Here is a 25,612-nt window from a genome sequence, read left to right as displayed (position 1 = left end):
GTGTGAGTTGTAAGGATGGCAGCGTTGCCCTGATCAGCTGGCACGGGTGTTTGCTGGAAGTGATTACAGTAGCTGCTGTGACTGGTGGGCGGGCTGGGAGAGTGCTCCCCCATCTGGCAATGCTCATCACCCACCCTGGAGCCGTCCAGGCAGCTTTCCAGGCCCCACCTCCTTTCCCAGGTCTCTGGTCATGGCTTCTTCCAGGTGCTGAGTGGGGGTCAGCTGGGCTTCCCTGACCCCCACAGCCCCCAGGGCTGGTGGGCGGAACAGACCCTAGCTTCATGTCCCCCTACCCCCTTCCTGGAACTCTCTACAGTGGATGGCGTGGATCTCCCTGGCTGACTATCTTCTGAGCTGATGAAAGTGTCCTTGCTCAGACCTCCAGTCCCCTCCGGAGTAAGACTGCTTTGGCCTTGGCTCACCAGATGTCCCTGGATTCCAGTAGGGGACAGGGAAAGAGGAAAGGGTGCTCTGCTGGTGAAGAAGGCTGCACGAGGGGGCAGCGAGTCACCAGGGTCTTCTCTCGCCATCTCTCCTCAGAGGCGAATGCTGCTTTATGGTGGAGGCGCCCAGCAAGACGGGCTCGTCCACGTGGCAGCCAGTGCAGTGGGGCCAAAGTCTCAGGGGCTCCCAGCTAACAGAGCCTCCTCCCCTCAGCAGGGGCCAGAGCAGGGTGAACCCTCAGCAAGGGTGCAGATCCTTGGAGGGTGGCCACGGGAGGCGCTGGTGACTTGAAGGCTAGGGACAGAGGTCACTTCTCTCATCCTTTTCGATGCCTGGGGAGGCCAAGGTGTGTCCCCAGAGGGTCTTGTGTGCTCAGGAGCTACAGCTTCATGGCTGCATGGACATTCTACCCCTAGAGCCGGGAAGATTCCCCTCGTCCATGAACCCTGGGCTTCCGAGGTGGTTAGTGAGAGCCTGCTGGCCCAGCTCTGGCCCTGCCTGTCTGGTGGGTCTGAGTTGTAACTTTGAGGGTTTGTCGAAGTAGGGTGTGGGGCAGGGGTGGGAGCCTTGGTTGTGGAGTCAGGAGACCCCGGATTCCATTTCCTGCCAGTGGTGGGGCCTGGGGTCAGGTGGTACAGCCATATTGGAGGGAAGTTCGGCGACATCTCTCAAAATCACAGATATACATATCCTTTGACCCAGCAATTCCTCTTGTGCAAAAGGGACATCCGTGCAAGAAGGTTCATTGTGGTGCATTTGTGTTATCAGGAGACTAGAGACACGGAAACCCCCAACCTTGGGCAAGTTAAATGACCTGTGGTTACTCCATACAATAGACTTTCAAAAAGAACAAAGCAGCTCTATGCATTTGCTGCTACAGAACGGCCTTCAGTGACATTGTTGAGTGAGAAAGACAAGGTTGAGCTGAGTGTATAGCATGCTGTGCTGAGCGGAGCTGCTCAGTTGTGTCTGACTGTTTACCCACCAGGCCCTTCTGTCTGTGGGGACTCTCCAGGCCAGAATACTGGAGTGGGTTTGCCATGCCCTCCTCCAGGGGATCTTCACAACCCAGAGATCGAACCCAGGTCTCCCACATTGCAGATGTATTCTTTATCATCTGAACCACCAGGGAAGCCCATGAATACTGGAGTGGATAGCCTAACCTTTCTGCAGGGGATCTTCCCAACCCAGGAAACGAATCAGGGTCTTCTGCATTGCAGGCGGATGCTTTACCAGCTGATCTACCAGGGAAGCCCTGTATAGCATGCTACCTTTTGTGTTTTTTAAAAATAATTCTTTTTAGATTTATGGAATATTTGTGGACAAGTTGCAAGAAACTAGAAAGTGAGGTTGTCCCTGTGGTGGTGACCTGGGGGACAGTGGTGGTGGGGAGATTGGTTTTTACTGTGAACTCCTTTATAAGATTTGAGTTTTATACCATGTGTATGCTATTTAAATAAATACACATACTTAACATCTTTGGCATTTCTCTGGCATCTATGGGCTGGCTGTGTGGCTCTGGGCAAGTCACTTACCTGCTCTGAGCCCTATCTGTAAAATCAGATAAAAGTCACACTGAGAGGGAATTCCCTGTTGTTGTTGGGACTCTGAGCTTTCACTGAGGAAGGCCCAGTTTTGATCCTTGGTCAGGGACCTAGGATCCTGCAAGTGTGGCCAAAAATAAAATATTCAATAAAACAGAGTTACAGAACTGATGGATGAGAAAAAACCTGTGCAGGGTGTAGAGTATCGGGTATTCAGTGAGAGGAGCTTCTGGGGTTGTTTATTGGTTATGTTTAAGCTGATACCATACAGATGCCAAGGCAGGAGGAGCAAGCCAGGCTAGGCGAGACGTAATGGGGAAGGCTGTGAGCATCTCAGAGCCAGCATGGCCTCTTTCTCATTTCTTCGCAGCGCTTCCACCCAGCCCGGAAACGTGTGCTTATTTGCTCTGTGCTGTTCCCCAGCCGCCACCCTGGAGCACACGTGCGGGCAGCTGAGCCCAGACTGTCCACCAGAGGGCGTCAGCTGCCGCGCTGCCTCCTCTTTTCTGGAGCCACTTCAGCCACCAGGATGTGATGGGAGGTTTGCCAGGGAAAAGGTTTAAGGTGGCCTTTTCTTCCTTGTTACGTCCACCGAATACACGGCTTATTGGTTTCAGTTAGGCCTGGGGGATGCTAGTTACCAACGTGCAGCTAGGAATAACATCCCTGGGGATGTGTGTGTGTGCGCGCACGCATGGGCCAGCAAGGTGTGTGTGTATGTGTATATGTGTGCAGAACCCTGGGCTGTGAGCTCCAGGTCATTTAGCATCTGCCTGGAGGGTGACTCTGCCCTGAAATGACTGAGCCTGCTCAGGCTCTATGACCTGAATAGTCAGAATGCCTTACATCCCAAATCTCACCATCCTAACCTGGACCGCAGTCTCCCTCACTTCTCATCTCCCTATGGCTTTGTCAACAACCTCTGCCTAGACAGGAGAAGGAAGGAAGCCCCAAGAGAATCCTACGTCCCAGTTCGTCATGTTCCAAATGCTCTTCTCTTTGCAGGATGATGTCCCCCAGCCTTTGCAGGCCATGGGGCACTTAACAGGCTGTATGAGCACCCTCTGACTCCACCTGCTTGCTCAAAGCAGACGCAACGGCTACAGGACATTTACTCTCAGCAGCCCCTAGGTGGCAACATTATGGGAACTTACCGCTCCTGAGTTTAGATCATGTCTAAGCCTACAACCATGGTTTGTAGATGCCAAAGGGAAAGAAGAGATGGTCAGTCCATAGGATGCTGGGGTTTGTGGGTGCTGCTAGCCTGGGGAGAGTGCTGGGAATGGCTCTGGGTCCTTACTTTATAGCTTATGACTTTTGCCACTGACTGGTGAGGTGTAGACTAGACTGTACTCGGGGTTTGTAACAATGATGTTAACCACTAACTCTCAAGAGTGCTACCTAGGTGATAGGCACTGTTCTAGGTGCTTTGCACACATCAACTCAGCTGATCCTCTGAATAGAGGACTAACTATCTCATAGGGCAGTTAGTACCCCACTGGGTGTCACTCCTATTTTACAGGTGGAGAAACTAAAGCAGAGAGGAAGAGTAATTTACCCAAGGACACACCCAAGGTGGCACTGGTGATAAAGAGCTGCATGGCGATGCAGGAGATATAAGAGACACAGGTTTGATCCCTGGGTCGGGAAGATCCCCTGGGGGAGGGCATGGCAACCCACTCCAGTATTTTTGCCTTGAGAATCCCATGGACAGAGATAGTCTGGTAGGTTACCATCCATAGCGTCGCAAAGAGTTGCACACAACTGAGTGACTTAGCATATATGCACAGAGCTGGTAGGAGGCATAACTGGGAACTGAACTCAAAATTGGGATTTAAACACCCAGGGGTTTGAAGCCAGCCTGTTCAGTTTTGTAGCACTTTCTTCGAGGTACCCAGGAAAGGAGAAATCCCATTGTCCAGGTGGGAGAAGCTAGATTCCGAAATGGGCACAAAGCTTCTCAGAGTCCCAGTCAAGGAACAGCCCCTTCAGAATAAATATGAAAAGGAAAGCATCTTGAAAATGTGCCCAAGTTGGGGTTTGGGGTACACCAGGGTGACTGGTGGCCCTTTCCTGCTCAGGAGCCGGGGTCCTGCGGGGCATCCAGCTCGCAGTAGCAGCAGCCACCTCCCGCACCTCTGGGCACTGTAAGCTAGGAAGGGAAGGAGGAAGCCAGTCCCTCTGGGTTGCAGGGAAGGGCAGGGCTGAAGCCTCTTCATTCCCAGCACATCCAGTGAAACAGGTAGGAGCCTGTTGCAGGCACTTCTGCTCTCTCACACCTGTTCACTTTTATTTTATTTTTTGAGTCAGTCCTCAGACGCTCAGGTTTGCTAGCTCCCTGCTGGTTCCCCATTGAACACAGCCTTTGAATGGGAGACTGAGTCAGAGCTGCCTCAAACGTGCCTGGAAGGTGAGAACCGCAGCTCATAAAAGCACTCTTCATAGCACTAAATTCCTCTGCTTCAGACTCTTTGAACCTGGAGTGATCCACAGGTTGCAGCCCAGCTGGAGACGTACGATAAAAGAAACTGGTCTGCTCGGAGTCCAGTGGGAGCTGACAGAGGGAGAGAGTTTAACAAAGGGGAGGCTGGGCCTGGCGGGGCCTGGTGACTCCACGATGGGCCACAGGTAGGGCAGGAGGTCATCTGGCTGCCCGGGACAGCTGCTGGTCCCAGGACGCCACTTCTAACTCCTCCAGACTCTGAGAGACAGTGAACCCAGGTAAAAAAAAAATACAACCAACTAGTGAATATAACAAAACAGAAACAAACTTACAGATATAGAAAAAGACTAGTGAGGGAGAGGAAAGGGTATATTGTACAACACAGGAAATTTAGCCAATTAAAAAAATTAATTTATTTATTTTAATTGGAAGATAATTACTTTATAGTATTGTGATGGTTTTTGCCATGCATCAGCGTGAATCTGCCACAGGTATGCATGTGTCCCCCAACCCTGAACCCCCCTCCCACCTCCTTCCCCACCCTGTGCCTCTGGGTTGTCCCAGAGCACTGGCTCTGGGTGCACCAATTTTTCTTTATATATATAATTTTATTTATTTATTTATTTTTGGCTGTGCTGGATCTTCATTGCTGGCTTTTCTCTAGTTGGGGTGAGTGGGGGCTACTCTCTGCAGTGTGCGGGCTTCTCATTGCAGTGGTTTCTCTTGTTACCGAGCACCCGCTCTAGAGCATGCAGGCTTCAGTAGCTGCGGCTCCAGGGCTCTAGAGCACAAGCTCAGGAGCTGTGGCCCACAGCATGTGGGATGTGTGATTAGTTGCTCCATAGCATGTGGGATCTTCTCAAATCAGCAATCAAAGTCATGTCTCCTGCATTGGCAGGAGGATTCTTTATCACTTAGCTACCAGGGAAGCCCTGCTGCTGCTGCTGCTGCTAAGTCGCTTCAGTCGTGTCCAACTCTGTGCGACCCTATAGATGGCAGCCCACCAGGCTTCCCCGTCCCTGGGATTCTCCAGGCAAGAACACTGGAGTGGGTTTTCATTTCCTTCTCCAATGCGTGAAAGTGAAAAGTGAAAGTGAAGTCGCTCAGTCGTGTTCGACTCTAGCGACCCCATGGACTGCAGCCTACCAGGCTCCTCCATCCATGGGATTTTCTAGGCAAAAGTACTGGAGTGGGGTGCCATTGCCTTCTCCTAGCCCATGTTTAATAAATGGAGCATAATCTTTAAAAAATTTGAGTTACTATGTTGTACACCTTTAATGATATAATGTGCTTAGTCGCTCGCTTGTGTTTGACTCTTTGTGACCCCATGGACTGTAGCCCATCAGGCTCCTCTGTCCTGGGGATTCTCCAGGCAAGAATACTGGAGTGGGTTGCCATGCCCTTCTCCAGGGGATCTTCCCAACCCAAGATCAAACCCAGGTCTCCCACATTGCAGGTGGATTCTTTACCATCTGAGCTACCAGGGAAGCCCAAATTATATAATTATATAATATTGTACAAAATTATATAATATTTATATAATATATATTTGCCCAATATTACACAATTTATATAATATATAAAATTATATAACGTTGTACAAAATTATATAAAATATACAAAATTATATAATATTGTACATCATTTATACTTCAGTAAAAAAAATAACACTCTCCAACAGTTGGAAATTGGCCAGACAGGGACCCCAGGACCTTACCCACCTAGGTGCAGGGTAGGATGGTGCTGCCCAGCTGCCTTGCAGTCAGATGTGGCCACGAGACTTGCTTCTGTGGATGAAGTATGAACTGCAGTGATACTTCTGGTGGAAGCTCCATCCTTCTTTTCCGCTGTCATGGCAATCATCGACACTCCAGGTGGTGGCCGTTATGCCAGCCTCAGCTCCAGAGAGAGCTTGTGGATTGGAGGCCCCAGCTGAGCTGGGATGGATGTACAGCACAGTGAGAAATAAGTCTCTGTGGTTTTAAGCCACTGAAATTTTGGGGGTGCCTGTTAATGCAGCGTAATCTAACTTATGCTGACAGGTATGTGGATAATCAGATTGCTGAATCCTGGCTGATGGATCCCTCGGCTAATATGTTATGTATCCAGGCAACAACATTCGTTAACCTAATTAAAATACATATAATTTCCAAAATTGAGTCTTTGGGGTAGGCATTGCTAGCACTGTTGCAGGTTAGTGGGGTGAGAAATTTGGCAAGTGGCTATGAGTCTGCTTAAATGCCACTGCTTGTTCTGCCTGGCTTAGAGGATTCCTGTAGTGGGTCCCAAGGACTAACGAGTCAGGTGCTTAGTTCTCTAATGTGTCAGTGGAACCCTGCCTTTTACCATCATCTGGAGGAGATACCCCACGCCCCAAGCCCGAGGCCAGGGGCGACGGGCAGGAGGAGCTACCCCACGCCCCTAAGCCCGAGGCCAGGGCCAGTGGCCGGGAGGACCAACCCCACATCCAAGGAGTCGTGGCTGCGCAGAGGCAGGAGGGCCTAGCTATCCCACACTGAAGGTCAGGAAGGGCGGCGGTGAGGAGATACCCCTCGTCCAAGGTAAGGAGCAATGGCTGCGCTTTGCTGGAGCAGCCGTGAAGAGATACCCCATGCCCAAGGTAAGAGAAACCCAAGTAAGATGGTAGGTGTTGCAAGAGGGCATCAGAGGGCAAACACACTGAAACCATACTCACAGAAAACTAGTCAATCTAATCACACTAGGGGACCACAGCCTTGTCTAACTCAATGAAACTAAGCCATGCTCATGGGGCAACCCAAGACGGGCAGGTCATGGTGGAGAGATCTGACAGAATGTGGTCCACTGGAGAAGGGAATGGCAAACCACTTCAGTATCTTGCCTTGAGAACCCCATGAACAGTATGAAAAGGCAAAATGATAGGATACTGAAAGAGAAACTCCCCAGGTCAGTAGGTGCCCAATATGCTACTGCAGATCAGTGGAGAAATAACTCCAGAAAGAATGAAGGGATGGAGCCAAAGCAAAAACAAAACCCAGCTGTAGATGTGACTGGTGATAGAAGCAAGGTCCGATGCTGTAAAGAGCAATATTGCATAGGAACCTGGAATGTCAGGTCCATGAATCAAGGCAAATTGGAAGTGGTCAAACAAGAGATGGCAAGAGTGAACGTCGACATTCTAGGAATCAGCAAACTGAAATGGACTGGAATGGGTGAATTTAACTCAGATGACCATTATATCTACTACTGTGGGCAGGAATCCCTCAGAAGAAATGGAGTGGCCATCATGGTCAACAAAAGAGTCCGAAATGTAGTACTTGGATGCAATCTCAAAAACGACAGAATGATCTCTGTTCGTTTCCAAGGCAAACCGTTCAATATCACAGTAATCCAAGTCTATGCCCCAACCAGTAACGCTGAAGAAGCTGAAGTTGAACGGTTCTATGAAGACTTACAAGACCTTTTAGAACTAACACCCAAAAAAGATGTCCTTTTCATTATAGGGGACTGGAATGCAAAAGTAGGAAGTCAAGAAACACCTGGAGTAACAGGCAAATTTGGCCTTGGAATATGGAATGAAGCAGGGCAAAGACTGATAGAGTTTTGCCAAGAAAATGCAGTGGTCATAACAAACACCCTCTTCCAACAACACAAGAGAAGACTCTATACATGGACATCACCATTGGTCAACACTGAAATCAGATTGATTATATTCTTTGCAGCCAAAGATGGAGAAGCTCTATACAGTCAGCAAAAACAAGACCAGGAGCTGACTGTGGCTCAGACCATGAACTCCTTATTGCCAAATTCAGACTGAAATTGAAGAAAGTGAGGAAAACCACTAGACCATTCAGGTATGACCTACATCAAATCCCTTATGATTATACAGTGGAAGTGAGAAATAGATTTAAGGGCCTAGAGCTGATAGATAGAGTGCTTGATGAACTATGGACAGAGGTTCATGACTTTGTACAGGAGACAGGGATCAAGACCATTCCCATAGAAAAGAAATGCACAAAAGCAAAATGGCTGTCTGGGGAGGCCTTACAAAGAGCTGTGAAAAGAAGAGAAGCAAAAAGCAAAGGAGAAAAGGAAGGATATAAACATCTGAAGCAGAGTTTCAAAGAATAGCAAGGAGAGATAAGAAAGCCTTCTTCAGCGATCAATGCAAAGAAATAGAGGAAAACAATAGAATGGGAAAGACTAGGGATCTCTTCAAGAAAATCAGAGATACCAAAGGAACATTTCATGCAAAGATGAGCTCGATAAAGGACAGAAATGGTATGGACCTAACAGAAACAGAAGATATTAAGAAGAGATGACAAGAATACACAGAAGAACTGTACAAAAAAGATCTTCACGACCCAGATAATCACGATGGTGTGATCACTGACCTAGAGCCAGACATCCTGGATTGTGAAGTCAAATGGGCCTTAGAAAGCATCACTACAAACAAAGCTAGTGGAGGTGATGGAATTCCAGTTGAGCTATTCCAAATCCTGAAAGATGATGCTGTGAAAGTGCTGCCCTCAATATGCCAGCAATTTTGGAAAACTCAGCGGTGGCCACAGGACTGGAAAAGGTCAGTTTTCATTCCAGTCCCAAAGAAAGGCAATGCCAAAGAATGCTCAAACTACCGCACAATTGCACTCATCTCACACGCTAGGAAAGTAATGTTCAAAATTCTCCAAGCCAGGCTTCAGCAATATGTGAACAGTGAACTTCCTGATGTTCAAGCTGGTTTTAGAAAAGGCAGAGGAACCAGAGATCAAATTGCCAATATCCGCTGGATCATGGAAAAAGCAAGAGAGTTCCAGAAAAGCATCTATTTCTGTTTTATTGACTATGCCAAAGCCTTTGTGTGGATCACAATAAACTGGAAAATTCTGAAAGACATGGGAATATCAGACCACGATCTGCCTCTTGAGAAATTTGTATGCAGGTCAGGAAGCAACAGTTAGAACTGGACATGGAACAACAGACTGGTTCCAAATAGGAAAAGGAGTATGTCAAGGCTGTATATTGTCACCCTGCTTATTTAACTTATATGCAGAGTACATCATGAGAAACGCTGGACTGGAAGAAACACAAGCTGGAATCAAGATTGCCGGGAGAAATATCAGTCACCTCAGATATGCAGATGACACCACCCTTATGGCAGAAAGTGAAGAGGAACTCAAAAGCCTCTTGATGAAAGTGAAAGTGGAGAGTGAAAAAGTTGGCTTAAAGCTCAACATTCAGAAAACGAAGATCATGGCATCTGGTCCTGCCGAGGTCCAGCCCCGGCTGATCCAGTGTATTCGAAGGGGAGATGGCATCGGCGACCTATTTATTTATTTATTCATCAAAGATATAAAGAGTAATAGAATGAAGATAGCTCAGTAGGAAAATTCAGTGTAGAAAAGAGGCTGAGTAGCTTGGTTTATGCGGAAAATCAACATAACCTGTGACACCAGGTTAGCTCTGACCACGGAGGCTGCAGGCGCCCTCTCAAATAGCGGAAGGTGCCCCACCTTAGACACCTTCTCGAGTGGGTCTTAGAAGCCCAGGCAAATAAATGGTCGCAGAGGACCTCCGCGCTCCAGATGAAGACTCAGCTTGGAAGTTAAGGAGAAAAATGACATGGGGAGACCAAGCTTTGGTGAGCAAGGCCCATAGCTTTATTTTCAACAGGGGCTTTTATACCCTAAGTTACACATAGAGGATAATAGGGGATGCAAAGTCAGCAGTCTTTGATCCTTATCAAAAACCAGGGTTTCTTTCCTGCAAATTTATTGTATACAAATGGTTTAGGTGATTTACATCATCTTCTGGCCAGAAGGCCTATTAACATTTTATGACTCTTGACAAAGGTTTGTCAACCGTAAGACTTATTTTCTCTAAGAGTAATTATTTTAAGGTTTGGTGCCATCTTCCGATGGTGTTAGATAAAATTGCATTCCTATAGGGCAGATGCGTAATGGGTTTACAACAAAGGAAAGAATTTATTACCTTAAGGGTCTAAAGTTGCTAACACTAAGGCCACTACTTATTTTTTCTACATACCAACTATATTAATTAATACACATTCAAGGATACAATACAGGGGATGTGAAAACTTGGCAGCAAGCATTGGCTCATCAATGAAATCCTTTACTAGTTTATTCTGACAGTTTCTAACTCTCTGAGAGGCTCTAAGCTATTTGAATATCTTAAGCTTCCCGTGCCTCTCGAGGCTGGGAAACTGTAAACAATCGTATGCATAGCTGCAGGAGTCCGGGTAAACTTGTCAGGCGAGTTAGAGAGCCATCTGAGGGGTTTGGATTTAAACACTCCTAGTTGCCCAGGAACTTTATTAATTGGAGCTGTAAGTTAACTCTTTGACAGAGAGAGTGAGATGGTGGTGGGGGACAGCCCCCAGTAAAGTCAGAGGTGAGAGGACAAAGCAATAAAGTAGGCAGACTCTGGTTTTTTTGGGGTAGATGCTCAAGATTATCCGAGGGGACTCCTGAGACTCAATCCCGCCTTTGCGTATGCCGAGCCTCCTTCCTCATGACCTTTGTCACGAGCGGAATGCCTCTCGCCGGCTCCTGGCAGGGTCCCACCACTTCATGGGAAATAGATGGGGAAACAGTGGAAGCAGTGTCAGACTTTATTTTTCTGGGCTCCAAAATCACTACAGATGGTGACTGCAGCCATGAAATTAAAAGACGCTTCCTCCTTGGAAGGAAAGTTATGACCAACCTAGACAGCATATTCAAAAGCAGAGACATTACTTTGCCAACAAAGGTTCGTCTAGTCAAGGCTATGGTTTTTCCTGTGGTCATGTATGGATGTGAGAGTTGGACTGTGAAGAAAGCTGAGTGCAGAAGAATTGATGCTTTTGAACTGTGGTGTTGGAGAAGACTCTTGAGAGTCCCTTGGACTGCAAGGAGATCCAACCAGTCCATTCTGAAGAAGATCAGCTCTGAGATTCTTTGGAAGGAATGATGCTAAAGCTGAAACTCCAGTACTTTGTCCACCTCATGTGAAGAGTTGACTCATTGGAAAAGACTCTGATGCTGGGAGGGATTGGGGGCAGGAGAAGGGGATGACAGAGGATGAGATGGCTGGATGGCATCACTGACTTGATGGACGTGAATCTGAGTGAACCCCGGGAGTTGGTGATGGACAGGGAGGCCTGGCGTGCTGCGATTCATGGGGTTGCAAAGAGTCGGACACGACTGAGCGACTGATCTGATCTGATCTGATCAAAGAAACAGAAGCATGGTCACAGACCACTTTGGTACAAGAGGAGAAGCTGGTCCCTTTAATGTGTGGATCTCACCCCTGGCTGCACATTAGAATCACCTGGAAGCTTAACATCCCCACACCCAGGCTGTTCCCCAGAAAAGTCAGTCTCTGAGGGTGGGCTCGGCAGCAGCATCTTGTGAAGCTCCCCAGGTAATCTGTGTGCCCGGCCGAGCTCCACAGCCATAACATCTCTCTTTCCTTAAACGGGGGCCATATTTTAACCAATGTTTGAGGCAGTCATTTTGTAGAACTCTCCTGCTTTCCCATAGCTGTGTGCCTCAGGCTGCCGCAGATGTTGGAAAGAAAACACCTGGAGATTCAGTCTCCGAAGGGTAAGTACTCATATGGGGAGATCCTGGAACCTAATAGTCATCTCCTAGGAGGATCTGAGCATAGACGGACCTGGACTCCCCCCACTCCTGGCCCCATAATAGTTCTGTGACTTTGGACAAGTTGATTGACATCTCTGAGCCTCAGTTTCCTCATCTGCAGTGTGGGAATAATCTAATGCCAGCCTTATTGGCTTAGCACAATAGTCTCTGCATAACTACTAGCTAAATTATTATTTCTACCAGGTGATTTGTCTTGAATGATGAGGAAGGTCCAGTTGTACAAGTTCCATCTGCTGCCCTTACCTGCAACACTCCTTCAGTGGTGAATGGAACCTCAACTCTCCGGTGACCCCAGCCATAAACTGGGGAGGCATTCTGGACTCTTCAGTCCACATCCAATTCATCATTAACCATTATATCCTGCCTCTAAGGACCTCACAGATCCATCCTATTCTCCCCATCCATCCTGCAGCTTCTTGAGTTTGAGCATTACCTGAATTATGCAGTAGCCCCTGGTGGGTCTCCCCATTGCCTCTCCTCAAATCCCTTTCCCAAAATGTGGTCAGAGTGAACTTTCTAAGCTATAAATCTCCTTATTAGATATTAAAGCAAAATTTTCAGTTGTAATAATTAAAACAGTGGGGGTGCTGGTGGATGAATAGACAACACATCCATGGAGAGAAAAATAGAAGTCCAGAAATAGATGTACATATGTAGAGGAAGTTGGTATATTTCAAAAGTGGGATTTCAAACCAGTGGGCAAAAGACAGATTATTCAATAAACAGCGTAGGCACAACTGGGTAGCCATGTCTGCATAGAAATACAATTGGCTCCATACGTCATACTTTACACAAGGAATGGTTCACAGGTATAAACATAAAAAGGTAAATCCATAAAAGTCCTAGAGGAAAACACAGTATAATTCCAAGCAGAAAGGGCCTTTTAAAATAGGATTCAAATTCCAGAAGCCAAAAAAGAAAAGATCAAAAGTTCAACTACATTTAAAAAGCTCTCTATGGAAATAATCACCATAGGCAAAATCATAAGTCTGGGTAAAAGATTTTAACTCATATCACAAATCAAAGGTAAAATTCACAATATACAATGAGCTTCTACCAATGATTAGAAAAAGCCCAACAACTTGATAATAAAATGGACAGATATATGGACAAACATTTCAAAGGAAATTACGAATGACTATTAAGCATATAGTTTTTCCAGTAGTCATGTACGGATGTGAGATTTGGACCATTAAGAAGGCTGAGTGTGTGCTCGCTTCGGCAGCACATATACTAAAATTGGAACAATACAGAGAAGATTAGCATGGCCCCTGCGCAAGGATGACACACAAATTCGTGAAGCGTTCCATATTTTTGAAGGAAAAACACCAATACAGTATACTAATGCATACATATGGAATTTAGAAAGATGGTAACAATAACCCTGTGTACGAGACAGCAAAAGAGACACTGATGTATAGAACAGTCTTATGGACTCTATGGGAGAGGGAGAGGGTGGGAAGATTTGGGAGAATGGCATTGAAACATGTAAAATATCATGTATGAAACGAGATGCCAGTCCAGGTTCGATGCATGATACTGGATGCTTGGGGCTAGAGCACTGGGACGACCCAGAGGGATGGTATGGGGAGGGAGGAGGGAGGAGGGTTCAGGATGGGGAACACATGTATACCGGTGGCGGATTCATTTTGATATTTGGCAAAACTAATACAATTATGTAAAGTTTAAAAATAAAATTAAAAAAAAAAGAAAATAAAGGATATGATTAAACAACAACAAAAAAAGAAAATTTTAATTTTAACAAATGTAAACACTAATATGCAAATTACGTTAAGCTATCTTGGTCGAGATAAACTATACTGATAACTAAATGAGAGAAATGGATCTATGTAATCTTTGAAGTATATACACAACCTGTAAGAATTCAAAGATGCTCAACAGCATAATGGGATTTCTGTTAAAACTAGAATTAAATTTACATTAAAAAAAAAAAAAAGAAGGCTGAGTGCCAGAGAACTGATGCTTTTGAATTGTGCTAGAGAAGACTCTTGAGACTCCCTTGGACTGCAAGATCAAACCAGTCAATCCTAAAGGAAATCAGCCCTGAATATTTATTGAGAAACTGTTGCTGAAGTGGAAGCTCCAATATTTTGGCTACGTAATGCAAACAGCCAATTCACTGGAAAAGATCCTGATGCTGGGAAAGCTTGATGACAAAAGGAGAAGGGGTGGCAGAGGATGAGATAGGTAGCATCACTAACTCACTGGGCATGAATTTGAGCAAACTCTGGGAGACAGTGGAGGATGGGGAGCCTGGTGTCCTGCAGTCCATGGGGTGGCAAAGAGTTGGACACAAGTTAGCAACTGAACAGCAAAATTAAGCATATAAAACTATGGTCAACCTCACCCAAATAAGTGAAATGCAAATGAAAAGGACATATGTTATTTTTCACCTATTAGATTGGAAAACTTTTTAAAAATTGGTGACATAGGAATTGCTGTGTGTGCGTATGTACTAGCTTGCTCAGTCGTGTCTGACTGTTTGTTACCCTATGGAGTGTTGCCTGACAGACTCCTCTGTCCGTGGGATTTCCCAGGCAAGAATACTGGAGTGGGTTGCCATGTCCTCCTCCAGAGGAATTGATGAGACAGTAAGAAATCAAGCACTGTCATCCATCGTTGCCAGACACATAAATCAATGGAAGGGAACCTGGGAAAGTAGCCAAATGACAAATATTAATAACTGTGATGGTTATCAACTTGGCAAGGCTCTAGTACCAGTTATTTAATCAAACGCTAATCTAGGTGTTGCTGTGAAGGCATTTGGTAGACGTGGTTAACATCTACAGTCGGGTGACATCAAATGAAGGAGAGAGCCCTTGATGATGTAGGTGGGCCTCATCCAATCAGTTGAAGGTGTTAAGAGCAAAACCTGAAGTTTCTAGGAGAAGGAGAAATTCTGCCTCAAGACTGAAGCACCAGTTTCTGCCTGAGGTTCCAGCCTGCTGCCTTCACTACCAATTTCAGACTTACCAGCCGCTGAGAATGAGTAATTCCTTAAAACAACCCCCTTACTATATATCCATTTAGTATCTGTCTATCTGTCTGTCTGTCTTCTCGGTGTTTCTCTGGAGAACACTGATATGATCTAGCAATTCCACTTTTCTGTTTGTGGGAACCTTGCGCGTACATCAAACGACCCGAGAACAATGCATTTCATCACAGCAGCGTCTGTAGCAGGAGGAATGAAGGCAGGCTGAGGGCCCATCAGCGCAGCGCTGGTGCACAAGTCCTGTTAGCCCACAGAGTGGAGCCCTAGGTAAGCCACCATGTGTGAGGCCATGGCAGAGTAGTTTCCAAAACTGATTTAAGTGAAAAAAGAAAAATAGCACACAATGACAGTGTGTGTTGGTGTGCTTTTCTTCGGAAAAATCGAGAAACTAGATTAGTGTTTGTAAATGTATAAAGTGTCTCTTGGTGGCTACATAAGAAACTAACTCTGAATGTCTCCGGTGGTGGGTGCTGAGTGCCTGGGGCAAGAGAAGACTTTTCACTTATCTTCTTTGTTCTACAAAACATAACCCCTCATACACGATCCTGTTGCTTGCAGGCAAGGGCAATGACAGGGAAGGTGGAGCCCACGCTTTTTACAGTCGTTGACAAGGCTGTGATCCTCTGGTTCCAAACCCGTTCCCAGCCCCTAAAGCCACCACTCCCTGTTCTCCATTCCAGTTGTCTGTTCCCTTAGTTCCTCTGACTCACACCACTCTCTCTTGCCCCCAAGTCAGGAATGCCCCCAGGCTCTCTCTAAGAACCGCTTTTCCTCGGGGTTGCTTCCTCTCTTCAGAAGAAGCTGGCTGGTGTTTGACTTCCTTCGCTGGAAGGAGAGCTGCAGGCTTTACTCCTACACTGCCCTCTCGTGGACACCTTGACCTCTGGGCTAAGAGGTCATTCAGGCTAAGAGACTGAAAAGACCCCCCCCCACCCCCTGCCTCCTCCAACCAGGGGGCCCGTGGGGCATCTCAGGTTTTCTCTGGATGGCCTGGGATAGATGGCTCACTGTTAGAGGACTTTGCCACCAGATCCACAAGAGGCTTGGTGCTAGTCCCCTGCATGGTATCTGCTGTTTATAGACACGCACAAGGTCAGCACCCGGTCAGCAGGAAATCCTGTTGTACGAGGAAGACAGCAAACCTGGGGCCTGTCCCCTGAAGTCTTTTCTGGAGGAGGGGTTGGATATGAACACTTTAGAAGTGCCTCTGGATAAATGCAGTGACTGAAAGTGAACAAGGGCTCGGACGGTGTCTCAGGAGAGCAAAGTGGAGATGAAGTCATCTGGACCCCTAAGCACAGAACAGGAGAAAGCACGCAGGTGTGTTTTCTCTGCCCAGTTTGGATATATGCATTTGGTAATGGAGGGAAGGAAATGATGTCAACATACGCATTTCATCTCTCAATAATTTCTCAAAGACACAATTTGCTGTCTTTGGACATATTCCATCTTCGATGAGTAATAGAGTCATAGGTCCATGTCAAAAGGGATTCAGTCAGGTATAGCTACTGGAAATCCATGTTCAGCTTTTTCCCAGTGAGCAGATCTGGGATAAACTTAACAGAAAGCAAAGTTGAGAGGTTCAACTGGACAGGTTTGATCGTGGGGTTTGGAGGTTCATCTGACTTCACGCCTGAGCCTGTTAGAATTTTATGGCATGGAAAACTGCAACTATCTCCCAAGGATGCTGGCACAAACAGGGACACCCAGTTCTGGCCGTGGCCCCCACAGGGAGGTTTAACTGGAACCTCTCGGCTGTCTTAAGTTCCAATAGTTCTGGTGGGATCGTTTCACTCACCAAAACTCCGATTTTGTTTCTCCTGGATTGGTCTTAAAAACATAAAACCTCAAAAAGCTGTGGAACACACTATTTAAAAACATGCACTCTGAGTCAAACGTAAACACAAAGCTGTCTTTTTATAAAGTCTGAGCTTTATAACTGTGCCAAAATGTTTCTCTGTCGGTTTTAAAAATTGAAGTAGAAACCACTGAAGAGTGAAAAATATTCCATGGAGGAAATTCTCAGACATCAAACGGCCAGGTTTATATCACAAAGAAGTCACTGTCTATGCCCAAGGGCCCCTTGGGCAAGGCTGGTGGGCTGACACCCGGCAGGACATGGAAAGATCTCGCGCTCCAGTGGAGCCCCTCGGTCATGATGATGTTGTGCTGACATTTGTCAAACTTTCCAACTTCCCAGGCACCCACATTTCTTCCTTCATGTACCTGTGATCCTAATGGGTAGACAGATCCCTCCACCCACCACACACAGAGAAGCCACCCTCCATTCTCTATCCATCTGGGCCAGAAGCCAGGAGTGGGAAACATGAAGACCACGCTCAGAGTTACCATAGAAACGGTGCTCTTTCAGGTGACCCATTTCCAGTTTCAGCGGGTTCTAACCTGCCACCACTGGTTCATCCAGAGGAGGATACCTTTTGGCTCCTCCTCTTCCAACATGTCGCCTTTCTCAACAATTGTTTTAGGCTCTTAGAAATGCCCAGTGAACAAAAGCACTTGCCATTCTCAGTCAGCATCCGGGCATCCCGTAGACCTATGGTCACTCCTCTGCCATGCCGCAGGCAGAGTCAGCACGGGGGAGATGGGTGTTGACCTCAGCAATTCTACCACCTCATCTTGAGGGCAATCTCCCAGATTGATTTTGCAGGCTGGCCCCAGAACTTAGGGAGAGGAACCAGACTACTTTTTAGCAAATTGACAGAATAATTTTGTTCTTTGAATCTAGTGTGAGATGGAGCGAGGGGGATTGTAATTTTTTTAATTTATTTTTCTCAAATTTTGAAAAAGAACTGGACTCTGGGTTGGAAATAAACAGCCACCTCTGACAGCTAAAATTCACAGGTGGTTTGAGAAACACTGAGCGAGGCCATCCTAGAGTGGTAAAGCGAGGATCCAGGGGCAGAGATACCCAGGTGAAGGATTGTTTTCAAATTTTGTGAGCTGTGTGAGTGGAAGATAGAAAATGTGAGCGGAAGGGTGTCTGTGGGATGGGTGCCCGGCTTCCACGTGGCAGCGTGGCAGCTGGGAAGGGGACCTGGACAGCCGGCGGGGTGGGGAAGGGCGGGTTACGCTGACCGCTCAGCTTCCCAGAGAAGGGTTAGGTTCTGGTTATAAATGGGCTTCTCCATACCCCCAGGCCCTCCCCTCAGCCTCTGGGGACAAGAGGTTCTTGGGCTGATCAGGAGTCAGGGCCACAGATAGATGCAGTGTCTGTTCAAGGGACCAGACCAAGGTACTTTGACAGAAGCCTGGATCCTTCTTGCACTCCCCTTACTGAGCTCTCATTAGCATGGGGAGTGTGAGCGGACTGTACCTATCTGTGCTCCTTCTGGATTCCTGGCTTAAACACGCTGCAGCCCCTTCCAAGCCAGCCCCCTACATAGGAACACCTATTTAATAAATACCCCTTTAATATAAATGCAATTAAATGTCTTCTTGGGAGGGGCTGTTAGGGGAGCCCTGAAAACTTTACTATTTAAGTAACCGTTTCTCCAGGATTCCCTTACAAAGACCACTAACAAAGAGCTACAGCTTTACCGATAAAAACTGCTAACCCACCCGTTTCGCATACTGTGCTGAGCCCTTTATGGTTCCTCCAATCTCACAACTCTCATATCTCCCTTCATTCCACGTATTTCACAAGCGAGGCTCAGCTTTTCTCTTGTACGCTATCCTTTCCCCTTCAGAGTACCCTGAGTCACACCCTGAGATACAGCTCATTTGGGTTATGGGAATTTAACTTTGGGAGGAATTTCATTGAACATCTCAGCTACAAGGCATTTCTCACATTTCCAGGGATCATTTTGGATTTTTCCACTCTCTTGAGCAGCTTGAGCCTGGTGAAAAGGGAGTCACCAGGTGGTCATTGTCATAATGTGAAGCTGTGGTTGCTTAGGTTTTGGTGGTAATAACGTCTGTAATCCTATGTTTTCTTTTGCCTTTACCTTTTTCTTTGGGACTAGGTTTCTAACTACATAAACCTTGAGTATCGTGGTTCCAAACCCAAGGCTCAGAGAGGTTAAGTAGCTTGCTTAAGATCACACAGCCAGAGAATATATATAAATACATGTGGGTTATATATTAGTAAGGGAGGAAGTCTTCTGTTTGACATTATTAACATTCCTGTTTTCTTCCTATTCCTCCCAGAGGAATACACATTCACTTTTTTTTTTTTTTAATTATTTATTTGGCTGTGCAAGGTCTTAGTTGCAGCATGTGGGATCTAGTTCCCTGAGCAGGGATCAAAACTGGGCCCCATGCATTGGAAGCTCAGTCTTAACCACTGGACCACCAGGGAAGGTCCCATACACGTTCACTTTTAAGTAAAGATAGAGGACCCTGATGCTGGCAAAGACTGAAGGAGAAGGAGAAGCGGACGACAGAGGATGAGATGGTTGGATGGCATCACTAACTCAATGGACATGAGTTTGAGCAAGCTCCAGGAGTTGGTGATGGACAGGGAAGCCTAGGGTGCTGCAATCCATGGGGTTGCAGAGTTGGACACGACTGACTGACTGAATTGAACTGAGAGGAATTATAAAAAAATAAAACTCACTTTGCTGGAGCCAGAATTCAAACCCAGGTTTGTCTCTCCAACCATATGCTTAACTGACTCATTATTTAGAACTTATATTAATATACATCATACTGGAAGGATTAAAATGAGATTCAAGCCACGTGTAGTTAAAAACCTCAGGTCTCCAAGGAAGCTATTGTTTATGCTGTGGTTAAGGGGTAAAATGTGATTTCAAAGGCATTGAGGGTGGAGAGCAAGCTATAAAGAATACCACCTGCAAGGTTTGAGTTTTTATTTAGAAACACACCCCTAAGACAGGTGATACATTTTTTGGTTACTCTGGGCACAGATTAAGCTGCATAAATGTTTAACACCTCTTTCCCTACCTTTTTGTTAAAAAACAAAACAAAATGTAGCTCATAGTTGGAAGATACAGCTTTCACAGAATGGTCAGGTAGGAATAGTTTACAGGATTTCAGGCTTATTCTTCCTGGCTGGCTTATTCAGTTCTTATTTTATAATCAATTGTATTGACAAAAAGGAAAAAAAGACACACACCAGTGTTACAAAACCTTGTATTAATCATTTCCCTTCACTTTCAATATAACATTGATATGAAATATAGCCATGATTCTTAGTTACATGGGAGGAAATGAGTAATAAATACATTGTAGCAAGTTTAAACCACAAGGGTGTTTCACTGGTAACAACATTTGAAAACTGTACACTTGCAAAGAACAGCATCTTCAAACATTAGTATATCTGTATATCAGTAAAGCTTTTACATGTAACAAACATGCTATTTCCATATATGACAAATTTAAAAAATATGCATTGCTTGGCAACATGAACTAGGCAAAAATAGTTCTTTGTTCACTAACTTTATACAGGAAAACAGGACGAAAGGCATGCATGTACAATAGGGATGCCTGCACGGGGCATGCAACAAAAGAAAGCTTTTTAAAAGTCAGCTTACATTAGGCATAAATACATGAGGGTTATATATTAATAAGGGAGGAAGTCTTCTGTTTGACATTATTAACATTCCTGTTTTCTTCCTATTCCTCCCAGAGGAATACACATTCACCTTTAAGTAAAGATAAAGGAATTACAAAAAAAAAAAAGAAAAAACAATAATAAAACTCACTTTGCAAACATCTCTGATGACTTGTAAAACAAACAAAAAAAATCAACATTAGTGTTATCACAGCCCTATGTGCAAATTTCCCCTCCACAGGGCCTTCTTGTATTAGGCACACCCGAATGCCTTGGTTAGGCTGCGTTCCTGCACCAGGGTTGGGGCCGCCTGCCAAGACATTTCCAGAGGACCAATGTGATGGGGGCTGCCTCTCCCCTCTCACTGCCCTTCTGGTTGTGCACCTACATCTTCAACCCGGCTCAGCCCCCAGCCCAGGCTCTTGGGAAGATCCCAGTTCCGGGGGGGAGTGAACATCTACACTGGCAGTAGCTGAGAGAGGGGCAGAAGAACAGAAGACCCAGAGAAGCTCCCATTCCGCAAAAGGCAGCCGACGACACCTCAAAAGAAAACCTTGTTTCCCTCAGTGTCTCTTCAAAGGAATGGGAGAGGGGGCCCAGCTGTAGCTCTACTCCTGAGTACCAGAAACGGACTGTTAGTACACAGGATTGGAGAGCTTGGTGCAGACAGCCGCCCTCTGCAGGCAGACCCAGCAGCATCTATTTTGCTTGCTGGCCCTTGGTTTAACAAAGTGAAACTCAAAAAGCATGTGGAAAACAAAACAAAACATATCAGCAGCAATGTTTCATTTCTTGTACACAACTCATGTGTGTCTTCCTACTGTTTCTGGTAAGAAACCACTATGAATAAAAAGCACCAATAAAACATCATACATGATAACAATATCGCAGAATACCACTGTCCCTGGGACAGTGTAGAGATGTCAGCTACACACTGCTTAAATCAGAACGAGGGGAGAAAAAAACCCATGTAGTGAAATAGATTTTACTCTGAGATTTTTAATGTTTACTATTTACTTAATATAAAACAGTTGCATTTGGGGGTCAATGGGTAAATACAAAAAAAGGCACTGCCGCTTTATTACTAAATATCTGACTTCACAGCCTTATGCATGCAACCATTTGATTTTTTTTTTTTATAAATAAAGTTCTTTTGCTTTAGGATTTTTAGATTGAGCTGTATACCTGCAGTCAACACAGGACTCAAAACAAGGTGGGGACAGGCTCCTAAAATTTATCAGAATGCTCAACTTAAAAAAATTAAAACACTAAGAGCAAAACACAACTAAGTAGATAAATCTATACACAGTCAATGAAAAATAAGCTTTTCTTTTAAAAAAAGAATTATGTTGTTATTAATAACAGACTTTATCATGGTTACCAGCCATAGCAAGTTAATAAGTAACATATCCAAAATAATATCTCTAATAATCAGATAACCATTGTTTCTATATTCAGTGAAGGAATAAATAGAAATTCAGATTTGCAAATGCTTTAAGGTCTTCTTCCTTTTAAAGGATTCATGCTAATGTGATTGTGTTCACAATCTGTTTTCTGAACAACCCAAGTCTTTATGGATACATGTGTTTTGCAGCAGATTTGAATGCTTTCTCACTTCTCCATGAGATGTGTTAATACCCCTGCTTCTTCTTCTATTAACGTTCTCAGCATCCAAAATCACCTTCGCAAACCGTCTGGTCTTGCCTTTGGCCTTCAACATCTTTGACCTGTTCTTCCCGGCTCACACATGATCGTCCATCCCAACACATTCCCCAAGTAACCCTAAGCTTGCTTAGAAAAGGGATGTGGAGGATGAATGTTAATGGCACTTGGTTAAAAAAAAAAAAAAATCAACTACACAATGCCGCCTCTTTCTGGACATGAATTTGTATCTTTAGAACATAGTCGTCACCCAAGGAGATCTCTTTTTTTCCTAATGCAATGCAGGATGTTGTGGATTCAAGCCTTCTTTGCTCACTAAAGGCTCTCTTGTGGCTAAGATGTTCCCACATTTTAGATCTTAAAAGGATTTCACAAGCCTCACAACATCCAAGGTTGGGTTGGGTGTACATTTTTAATCTGGAAGGTAGAAGAAAGCTGTTTGGATTTCATTAAGGCCTTGTAAATGTGTATTTACTTTATTAACTTATTTAAAAAAAAATAACTCTAAGCAAATGCAGTGATTTTCATGGTCTGATCTCTTAAATTTCAACTCTGACTCTGCTAAAACAAACAAACAAACAAAAAAACGGTACCAGACTCACCCATTCAGTAAACAGGCCTCCTACCATCTCCCTGATCTCGCCTCTGGCCGAGCTGGCACACCATCATTTACACAACCTAATTTTCCAGCGCAGAGCTCAGCTCCTCATGGATTTTCTCTAATACCCTCCATTGCATCAAATTCCGAAACATAAGTCTTTCTTGCCCTTAAGAAATAGAGCTATTACTTTGTGGTTGCATAGTTTGTTAATCTCTCACAATGCAAAGAGTAGTTCTGTCTCCCTTCCGTGTAGGTAGATAAATCAGCCCACAACACAGCAACTCCCTGATGTCTGTAATAGAACCTTCATGTCCATCATGAAGTCGACCTTTCCCACATCACCTTCCCCGGCTCACCTGCAACGTCTCCCCGCGGCTCTCTCTGCCACTTGCTGACTGACCATTTATACACTGTTGCTGGACCTTGCTCCTCTCCTTTTTCTCAGCGGTGGGTGATCGAACCTTGAGGGGCTAGGCTCGGCTTCCTGCGAGCAATCCCCCGTAAGTGGTATTTTGAGCTTATCATCTGGATATTAAGGCCTCCTGCCAGGAAAAAATATCCATCCTTGCCTTTTCTCCTCCAGTGGAACTTGTACCCACCTGTGTGTGTGTGTGTGTGTGTGGCCAGGAGCGATAGGATGAAACCCTCTGGTAGGGTGGGGAGAAAGAGGTGTCTCTGGGTGAGAAGCAAATTCATCACAGAAAGGGCAGCAAGATTTTCTTTTCGACTCTCCAGGTGACTGCGCGCAATCCCGTAACAGATCACATGGTGGCGCCCTCCCCCGGCGTTCGGCTCCCTCCAACCACATCCTCAATTCCACCTACACGCTCCTCCCACCCACAGGTGGGAGACACCACTCAGGCCTACGTGACCGCATCCTTCTTCCCGAGAAGCAGAGCTTGGCAGCCATTTAAAAAGACAACCCTGCTGCTATTATAAAAATAGAGGAAAAAAATGAATCCCTATCAACAAATCCTTTACAAAAACCATACTATGAAGAAAAGTTCTATCCCAACTCTTTACACATTATGTACCCTTTAAAATTGTTATGTAAACAATACACAAATCAAAGTTTATCTGAAATTTTGTTGGAGCGGATTTCTTCCTTACTGCCCCAGTTGCCATGTGGACTTCTTGCGGCTGGATTTCAAGCAGGGGCCTCAGGGAATCCAATCAGAGGAGACATAAAAGAGCGAGCCGCCGTCACTCGCGTTTTGGTCGCGGGCATCCATGCCTTCCTCCTGGGGTCTGGCTTCGAAGGTAGGCTTCTGAGAAGGCTCCCAAGACAGGGGCGTCTTCCTCTCTCCCGCATCTCTCATCTCCTTCCGAGCAGTGCCCTCCCCCTGAAACCCTCATTTCCATCCAGGAAGCCACTTGCATTCCCTCCACCTCCTCCCAGTCCTATGTTTCCCTTAGAGACCCCTCCCCATGCCCCACACCACGCCATCCCATGACAGAAACAAATGACAAAATAACCAATCCCAGGTCTACTGATATGTTTACAAGGACGACCTACGCTCTCACAAAATCAAAATGGGAGAGGGACCAGGGGGAAAAAAAGGCTGCAAAGGATCTTGGAGGATTCTGTGCAACCCTGAAGATGGCTAACACTGGACCCGCAGCAGTCGATTTCACGGCCAGCGCGGTCACTCTCATCTTCAGCTTCTAGATTGTGGAGGTCCGGTCAACCCCGTCTGGGAGAGAAAGGAGGACACAATGGCCACAGGTGAGCAAAGCAATTCCGTTCCTGCCCAACTCCAGCATCATGCATGTTGGACCTCCCAGTCTCTGAGGACAGATAAGGGTTAAATTCATCCACCTGTCCATTCGCTCATTCTTCACACACCCACCCACTCAAAATAGCTATTTTTGCCAGGAGCAATACAGAGCCTGGGAACCAAGCTGGAAAGACCTAATCTTCACCCTTTAGTCCGAGTATATATATCCTGGATGGGACACAGACATGTAAATTGACAGAGACATATGAGGGATAGGGGCTCTGATGGAGTATGTACCAGACACAGCAGGAACACGGAGGAAGGAGTGTTTAAGTGGCCCTTGGAGGTCAAGAGTGGCTTCACAGAGAAAGATCTGGCCTGAGGTGGAGGTAATTCTGACCCATCACAACTGAGCAAACCAGGGGGATCTGTCTGACCCAAACTGATCCAGATCGATCCAGGTTCTCTGTCTCAATAATCTAATCTAAGGTAGAGACACTGGTGAGATTTTTTTTGCACCCGGAACTGAAAGATCCAATGGATATATGAGAGTGCTGAGGCCACCTGGTATATGTCATGTCTGGTTATAGAGAATCAGCGGAACGGATAAAGTGGGGAGCATGCCTGGCAGAGAGGAGAGGCCACGAGTGAGCAAGGCCACAGAGGGAGCCAATGGCTACCCAACTCCTTTTCATATGGGACTATGGGAGGGTCCTCAGAATCAGACCGTAACAGTCTCATGTATTGTGAACAGGAGCTTGGACATAGGCAGCTGGGGATTTATAAATGGTAGAGTAGTAACCAGATTTGACTTCAGAATGGCTTCTCTGGCATGGCTGGTGGCGGGAGGATCAGTTAAGAGGTCCCTACAATGGTCCACGCTAGAGTTTCTCCAGTGAGCAGAAAGAGGCATGGATTAGTCATAGCAGGTAGAAATGATTAAGTTCAGTTGACCACTAACTGAAAGCTAGGATGGGATGCAGTATGCCTCCCTAGTTTTGCTGATGTCCA

General features: G+C 45.8%; 1 protein-coding gene and 1 non-coding gene across 3 annotated transcripts in view; one reads left to right on the top strand and one right to left on the bottom strand.

The window, feature by feature from the left end:
- Positions 1–13,283: 13,283 nt before the first annotated feature.
- On the top strand, positions 13,284–13,390 carry LOC133256329 (U6 spliceosomal RNA). The gene has a single exon (XR_009739194.1). It is a non-coding gene; the product is annotated as a U6 spliceosomal RNA (small nuclear RNA).
- A 6,511-nt stretch (positions 13,391–19,901) lies between these two features.
- Positions 19,902–25,612, bottom strand: part of SAMD4A (sterile alpha motif domain containing 4A) — a 226,913-nt gene continuing 221,202 nt past the window's right edge. For both annotated transcript variants that reach the window (XM_061428942.1, XM_061428948.1), the window contains one exon: positions 19,902–24,577. In XM_061428942.1, the coding sequence (XP_061284926.1) occupies positions 24,549–24,577 (29 nt within the window). In that variant the 3' untranslated portion in view covers positions 19,902–24,548. The remainder of the gene's footprint in view (positions 24,578–25,612) is intronic.

The sequence above is a fragment of the Bos javanicus genome, chromosome 10 (genome assembly GCF_032452875.1).
Source record: "Bos javanicus breed banteng chromosome 10, ARS-OSU_banteng_1.0, whole genome shotgun sequence".
NCBI lineage: Eukaryota > Metazoa > Chordata > Mammalia > Artiodactyla > Bovidae > Bos > Bos javanicus.
Note: the sequence above shows the minus strand (reverse complement) of the source record. Positions and strands in the feature narration are given on the sequence as shown.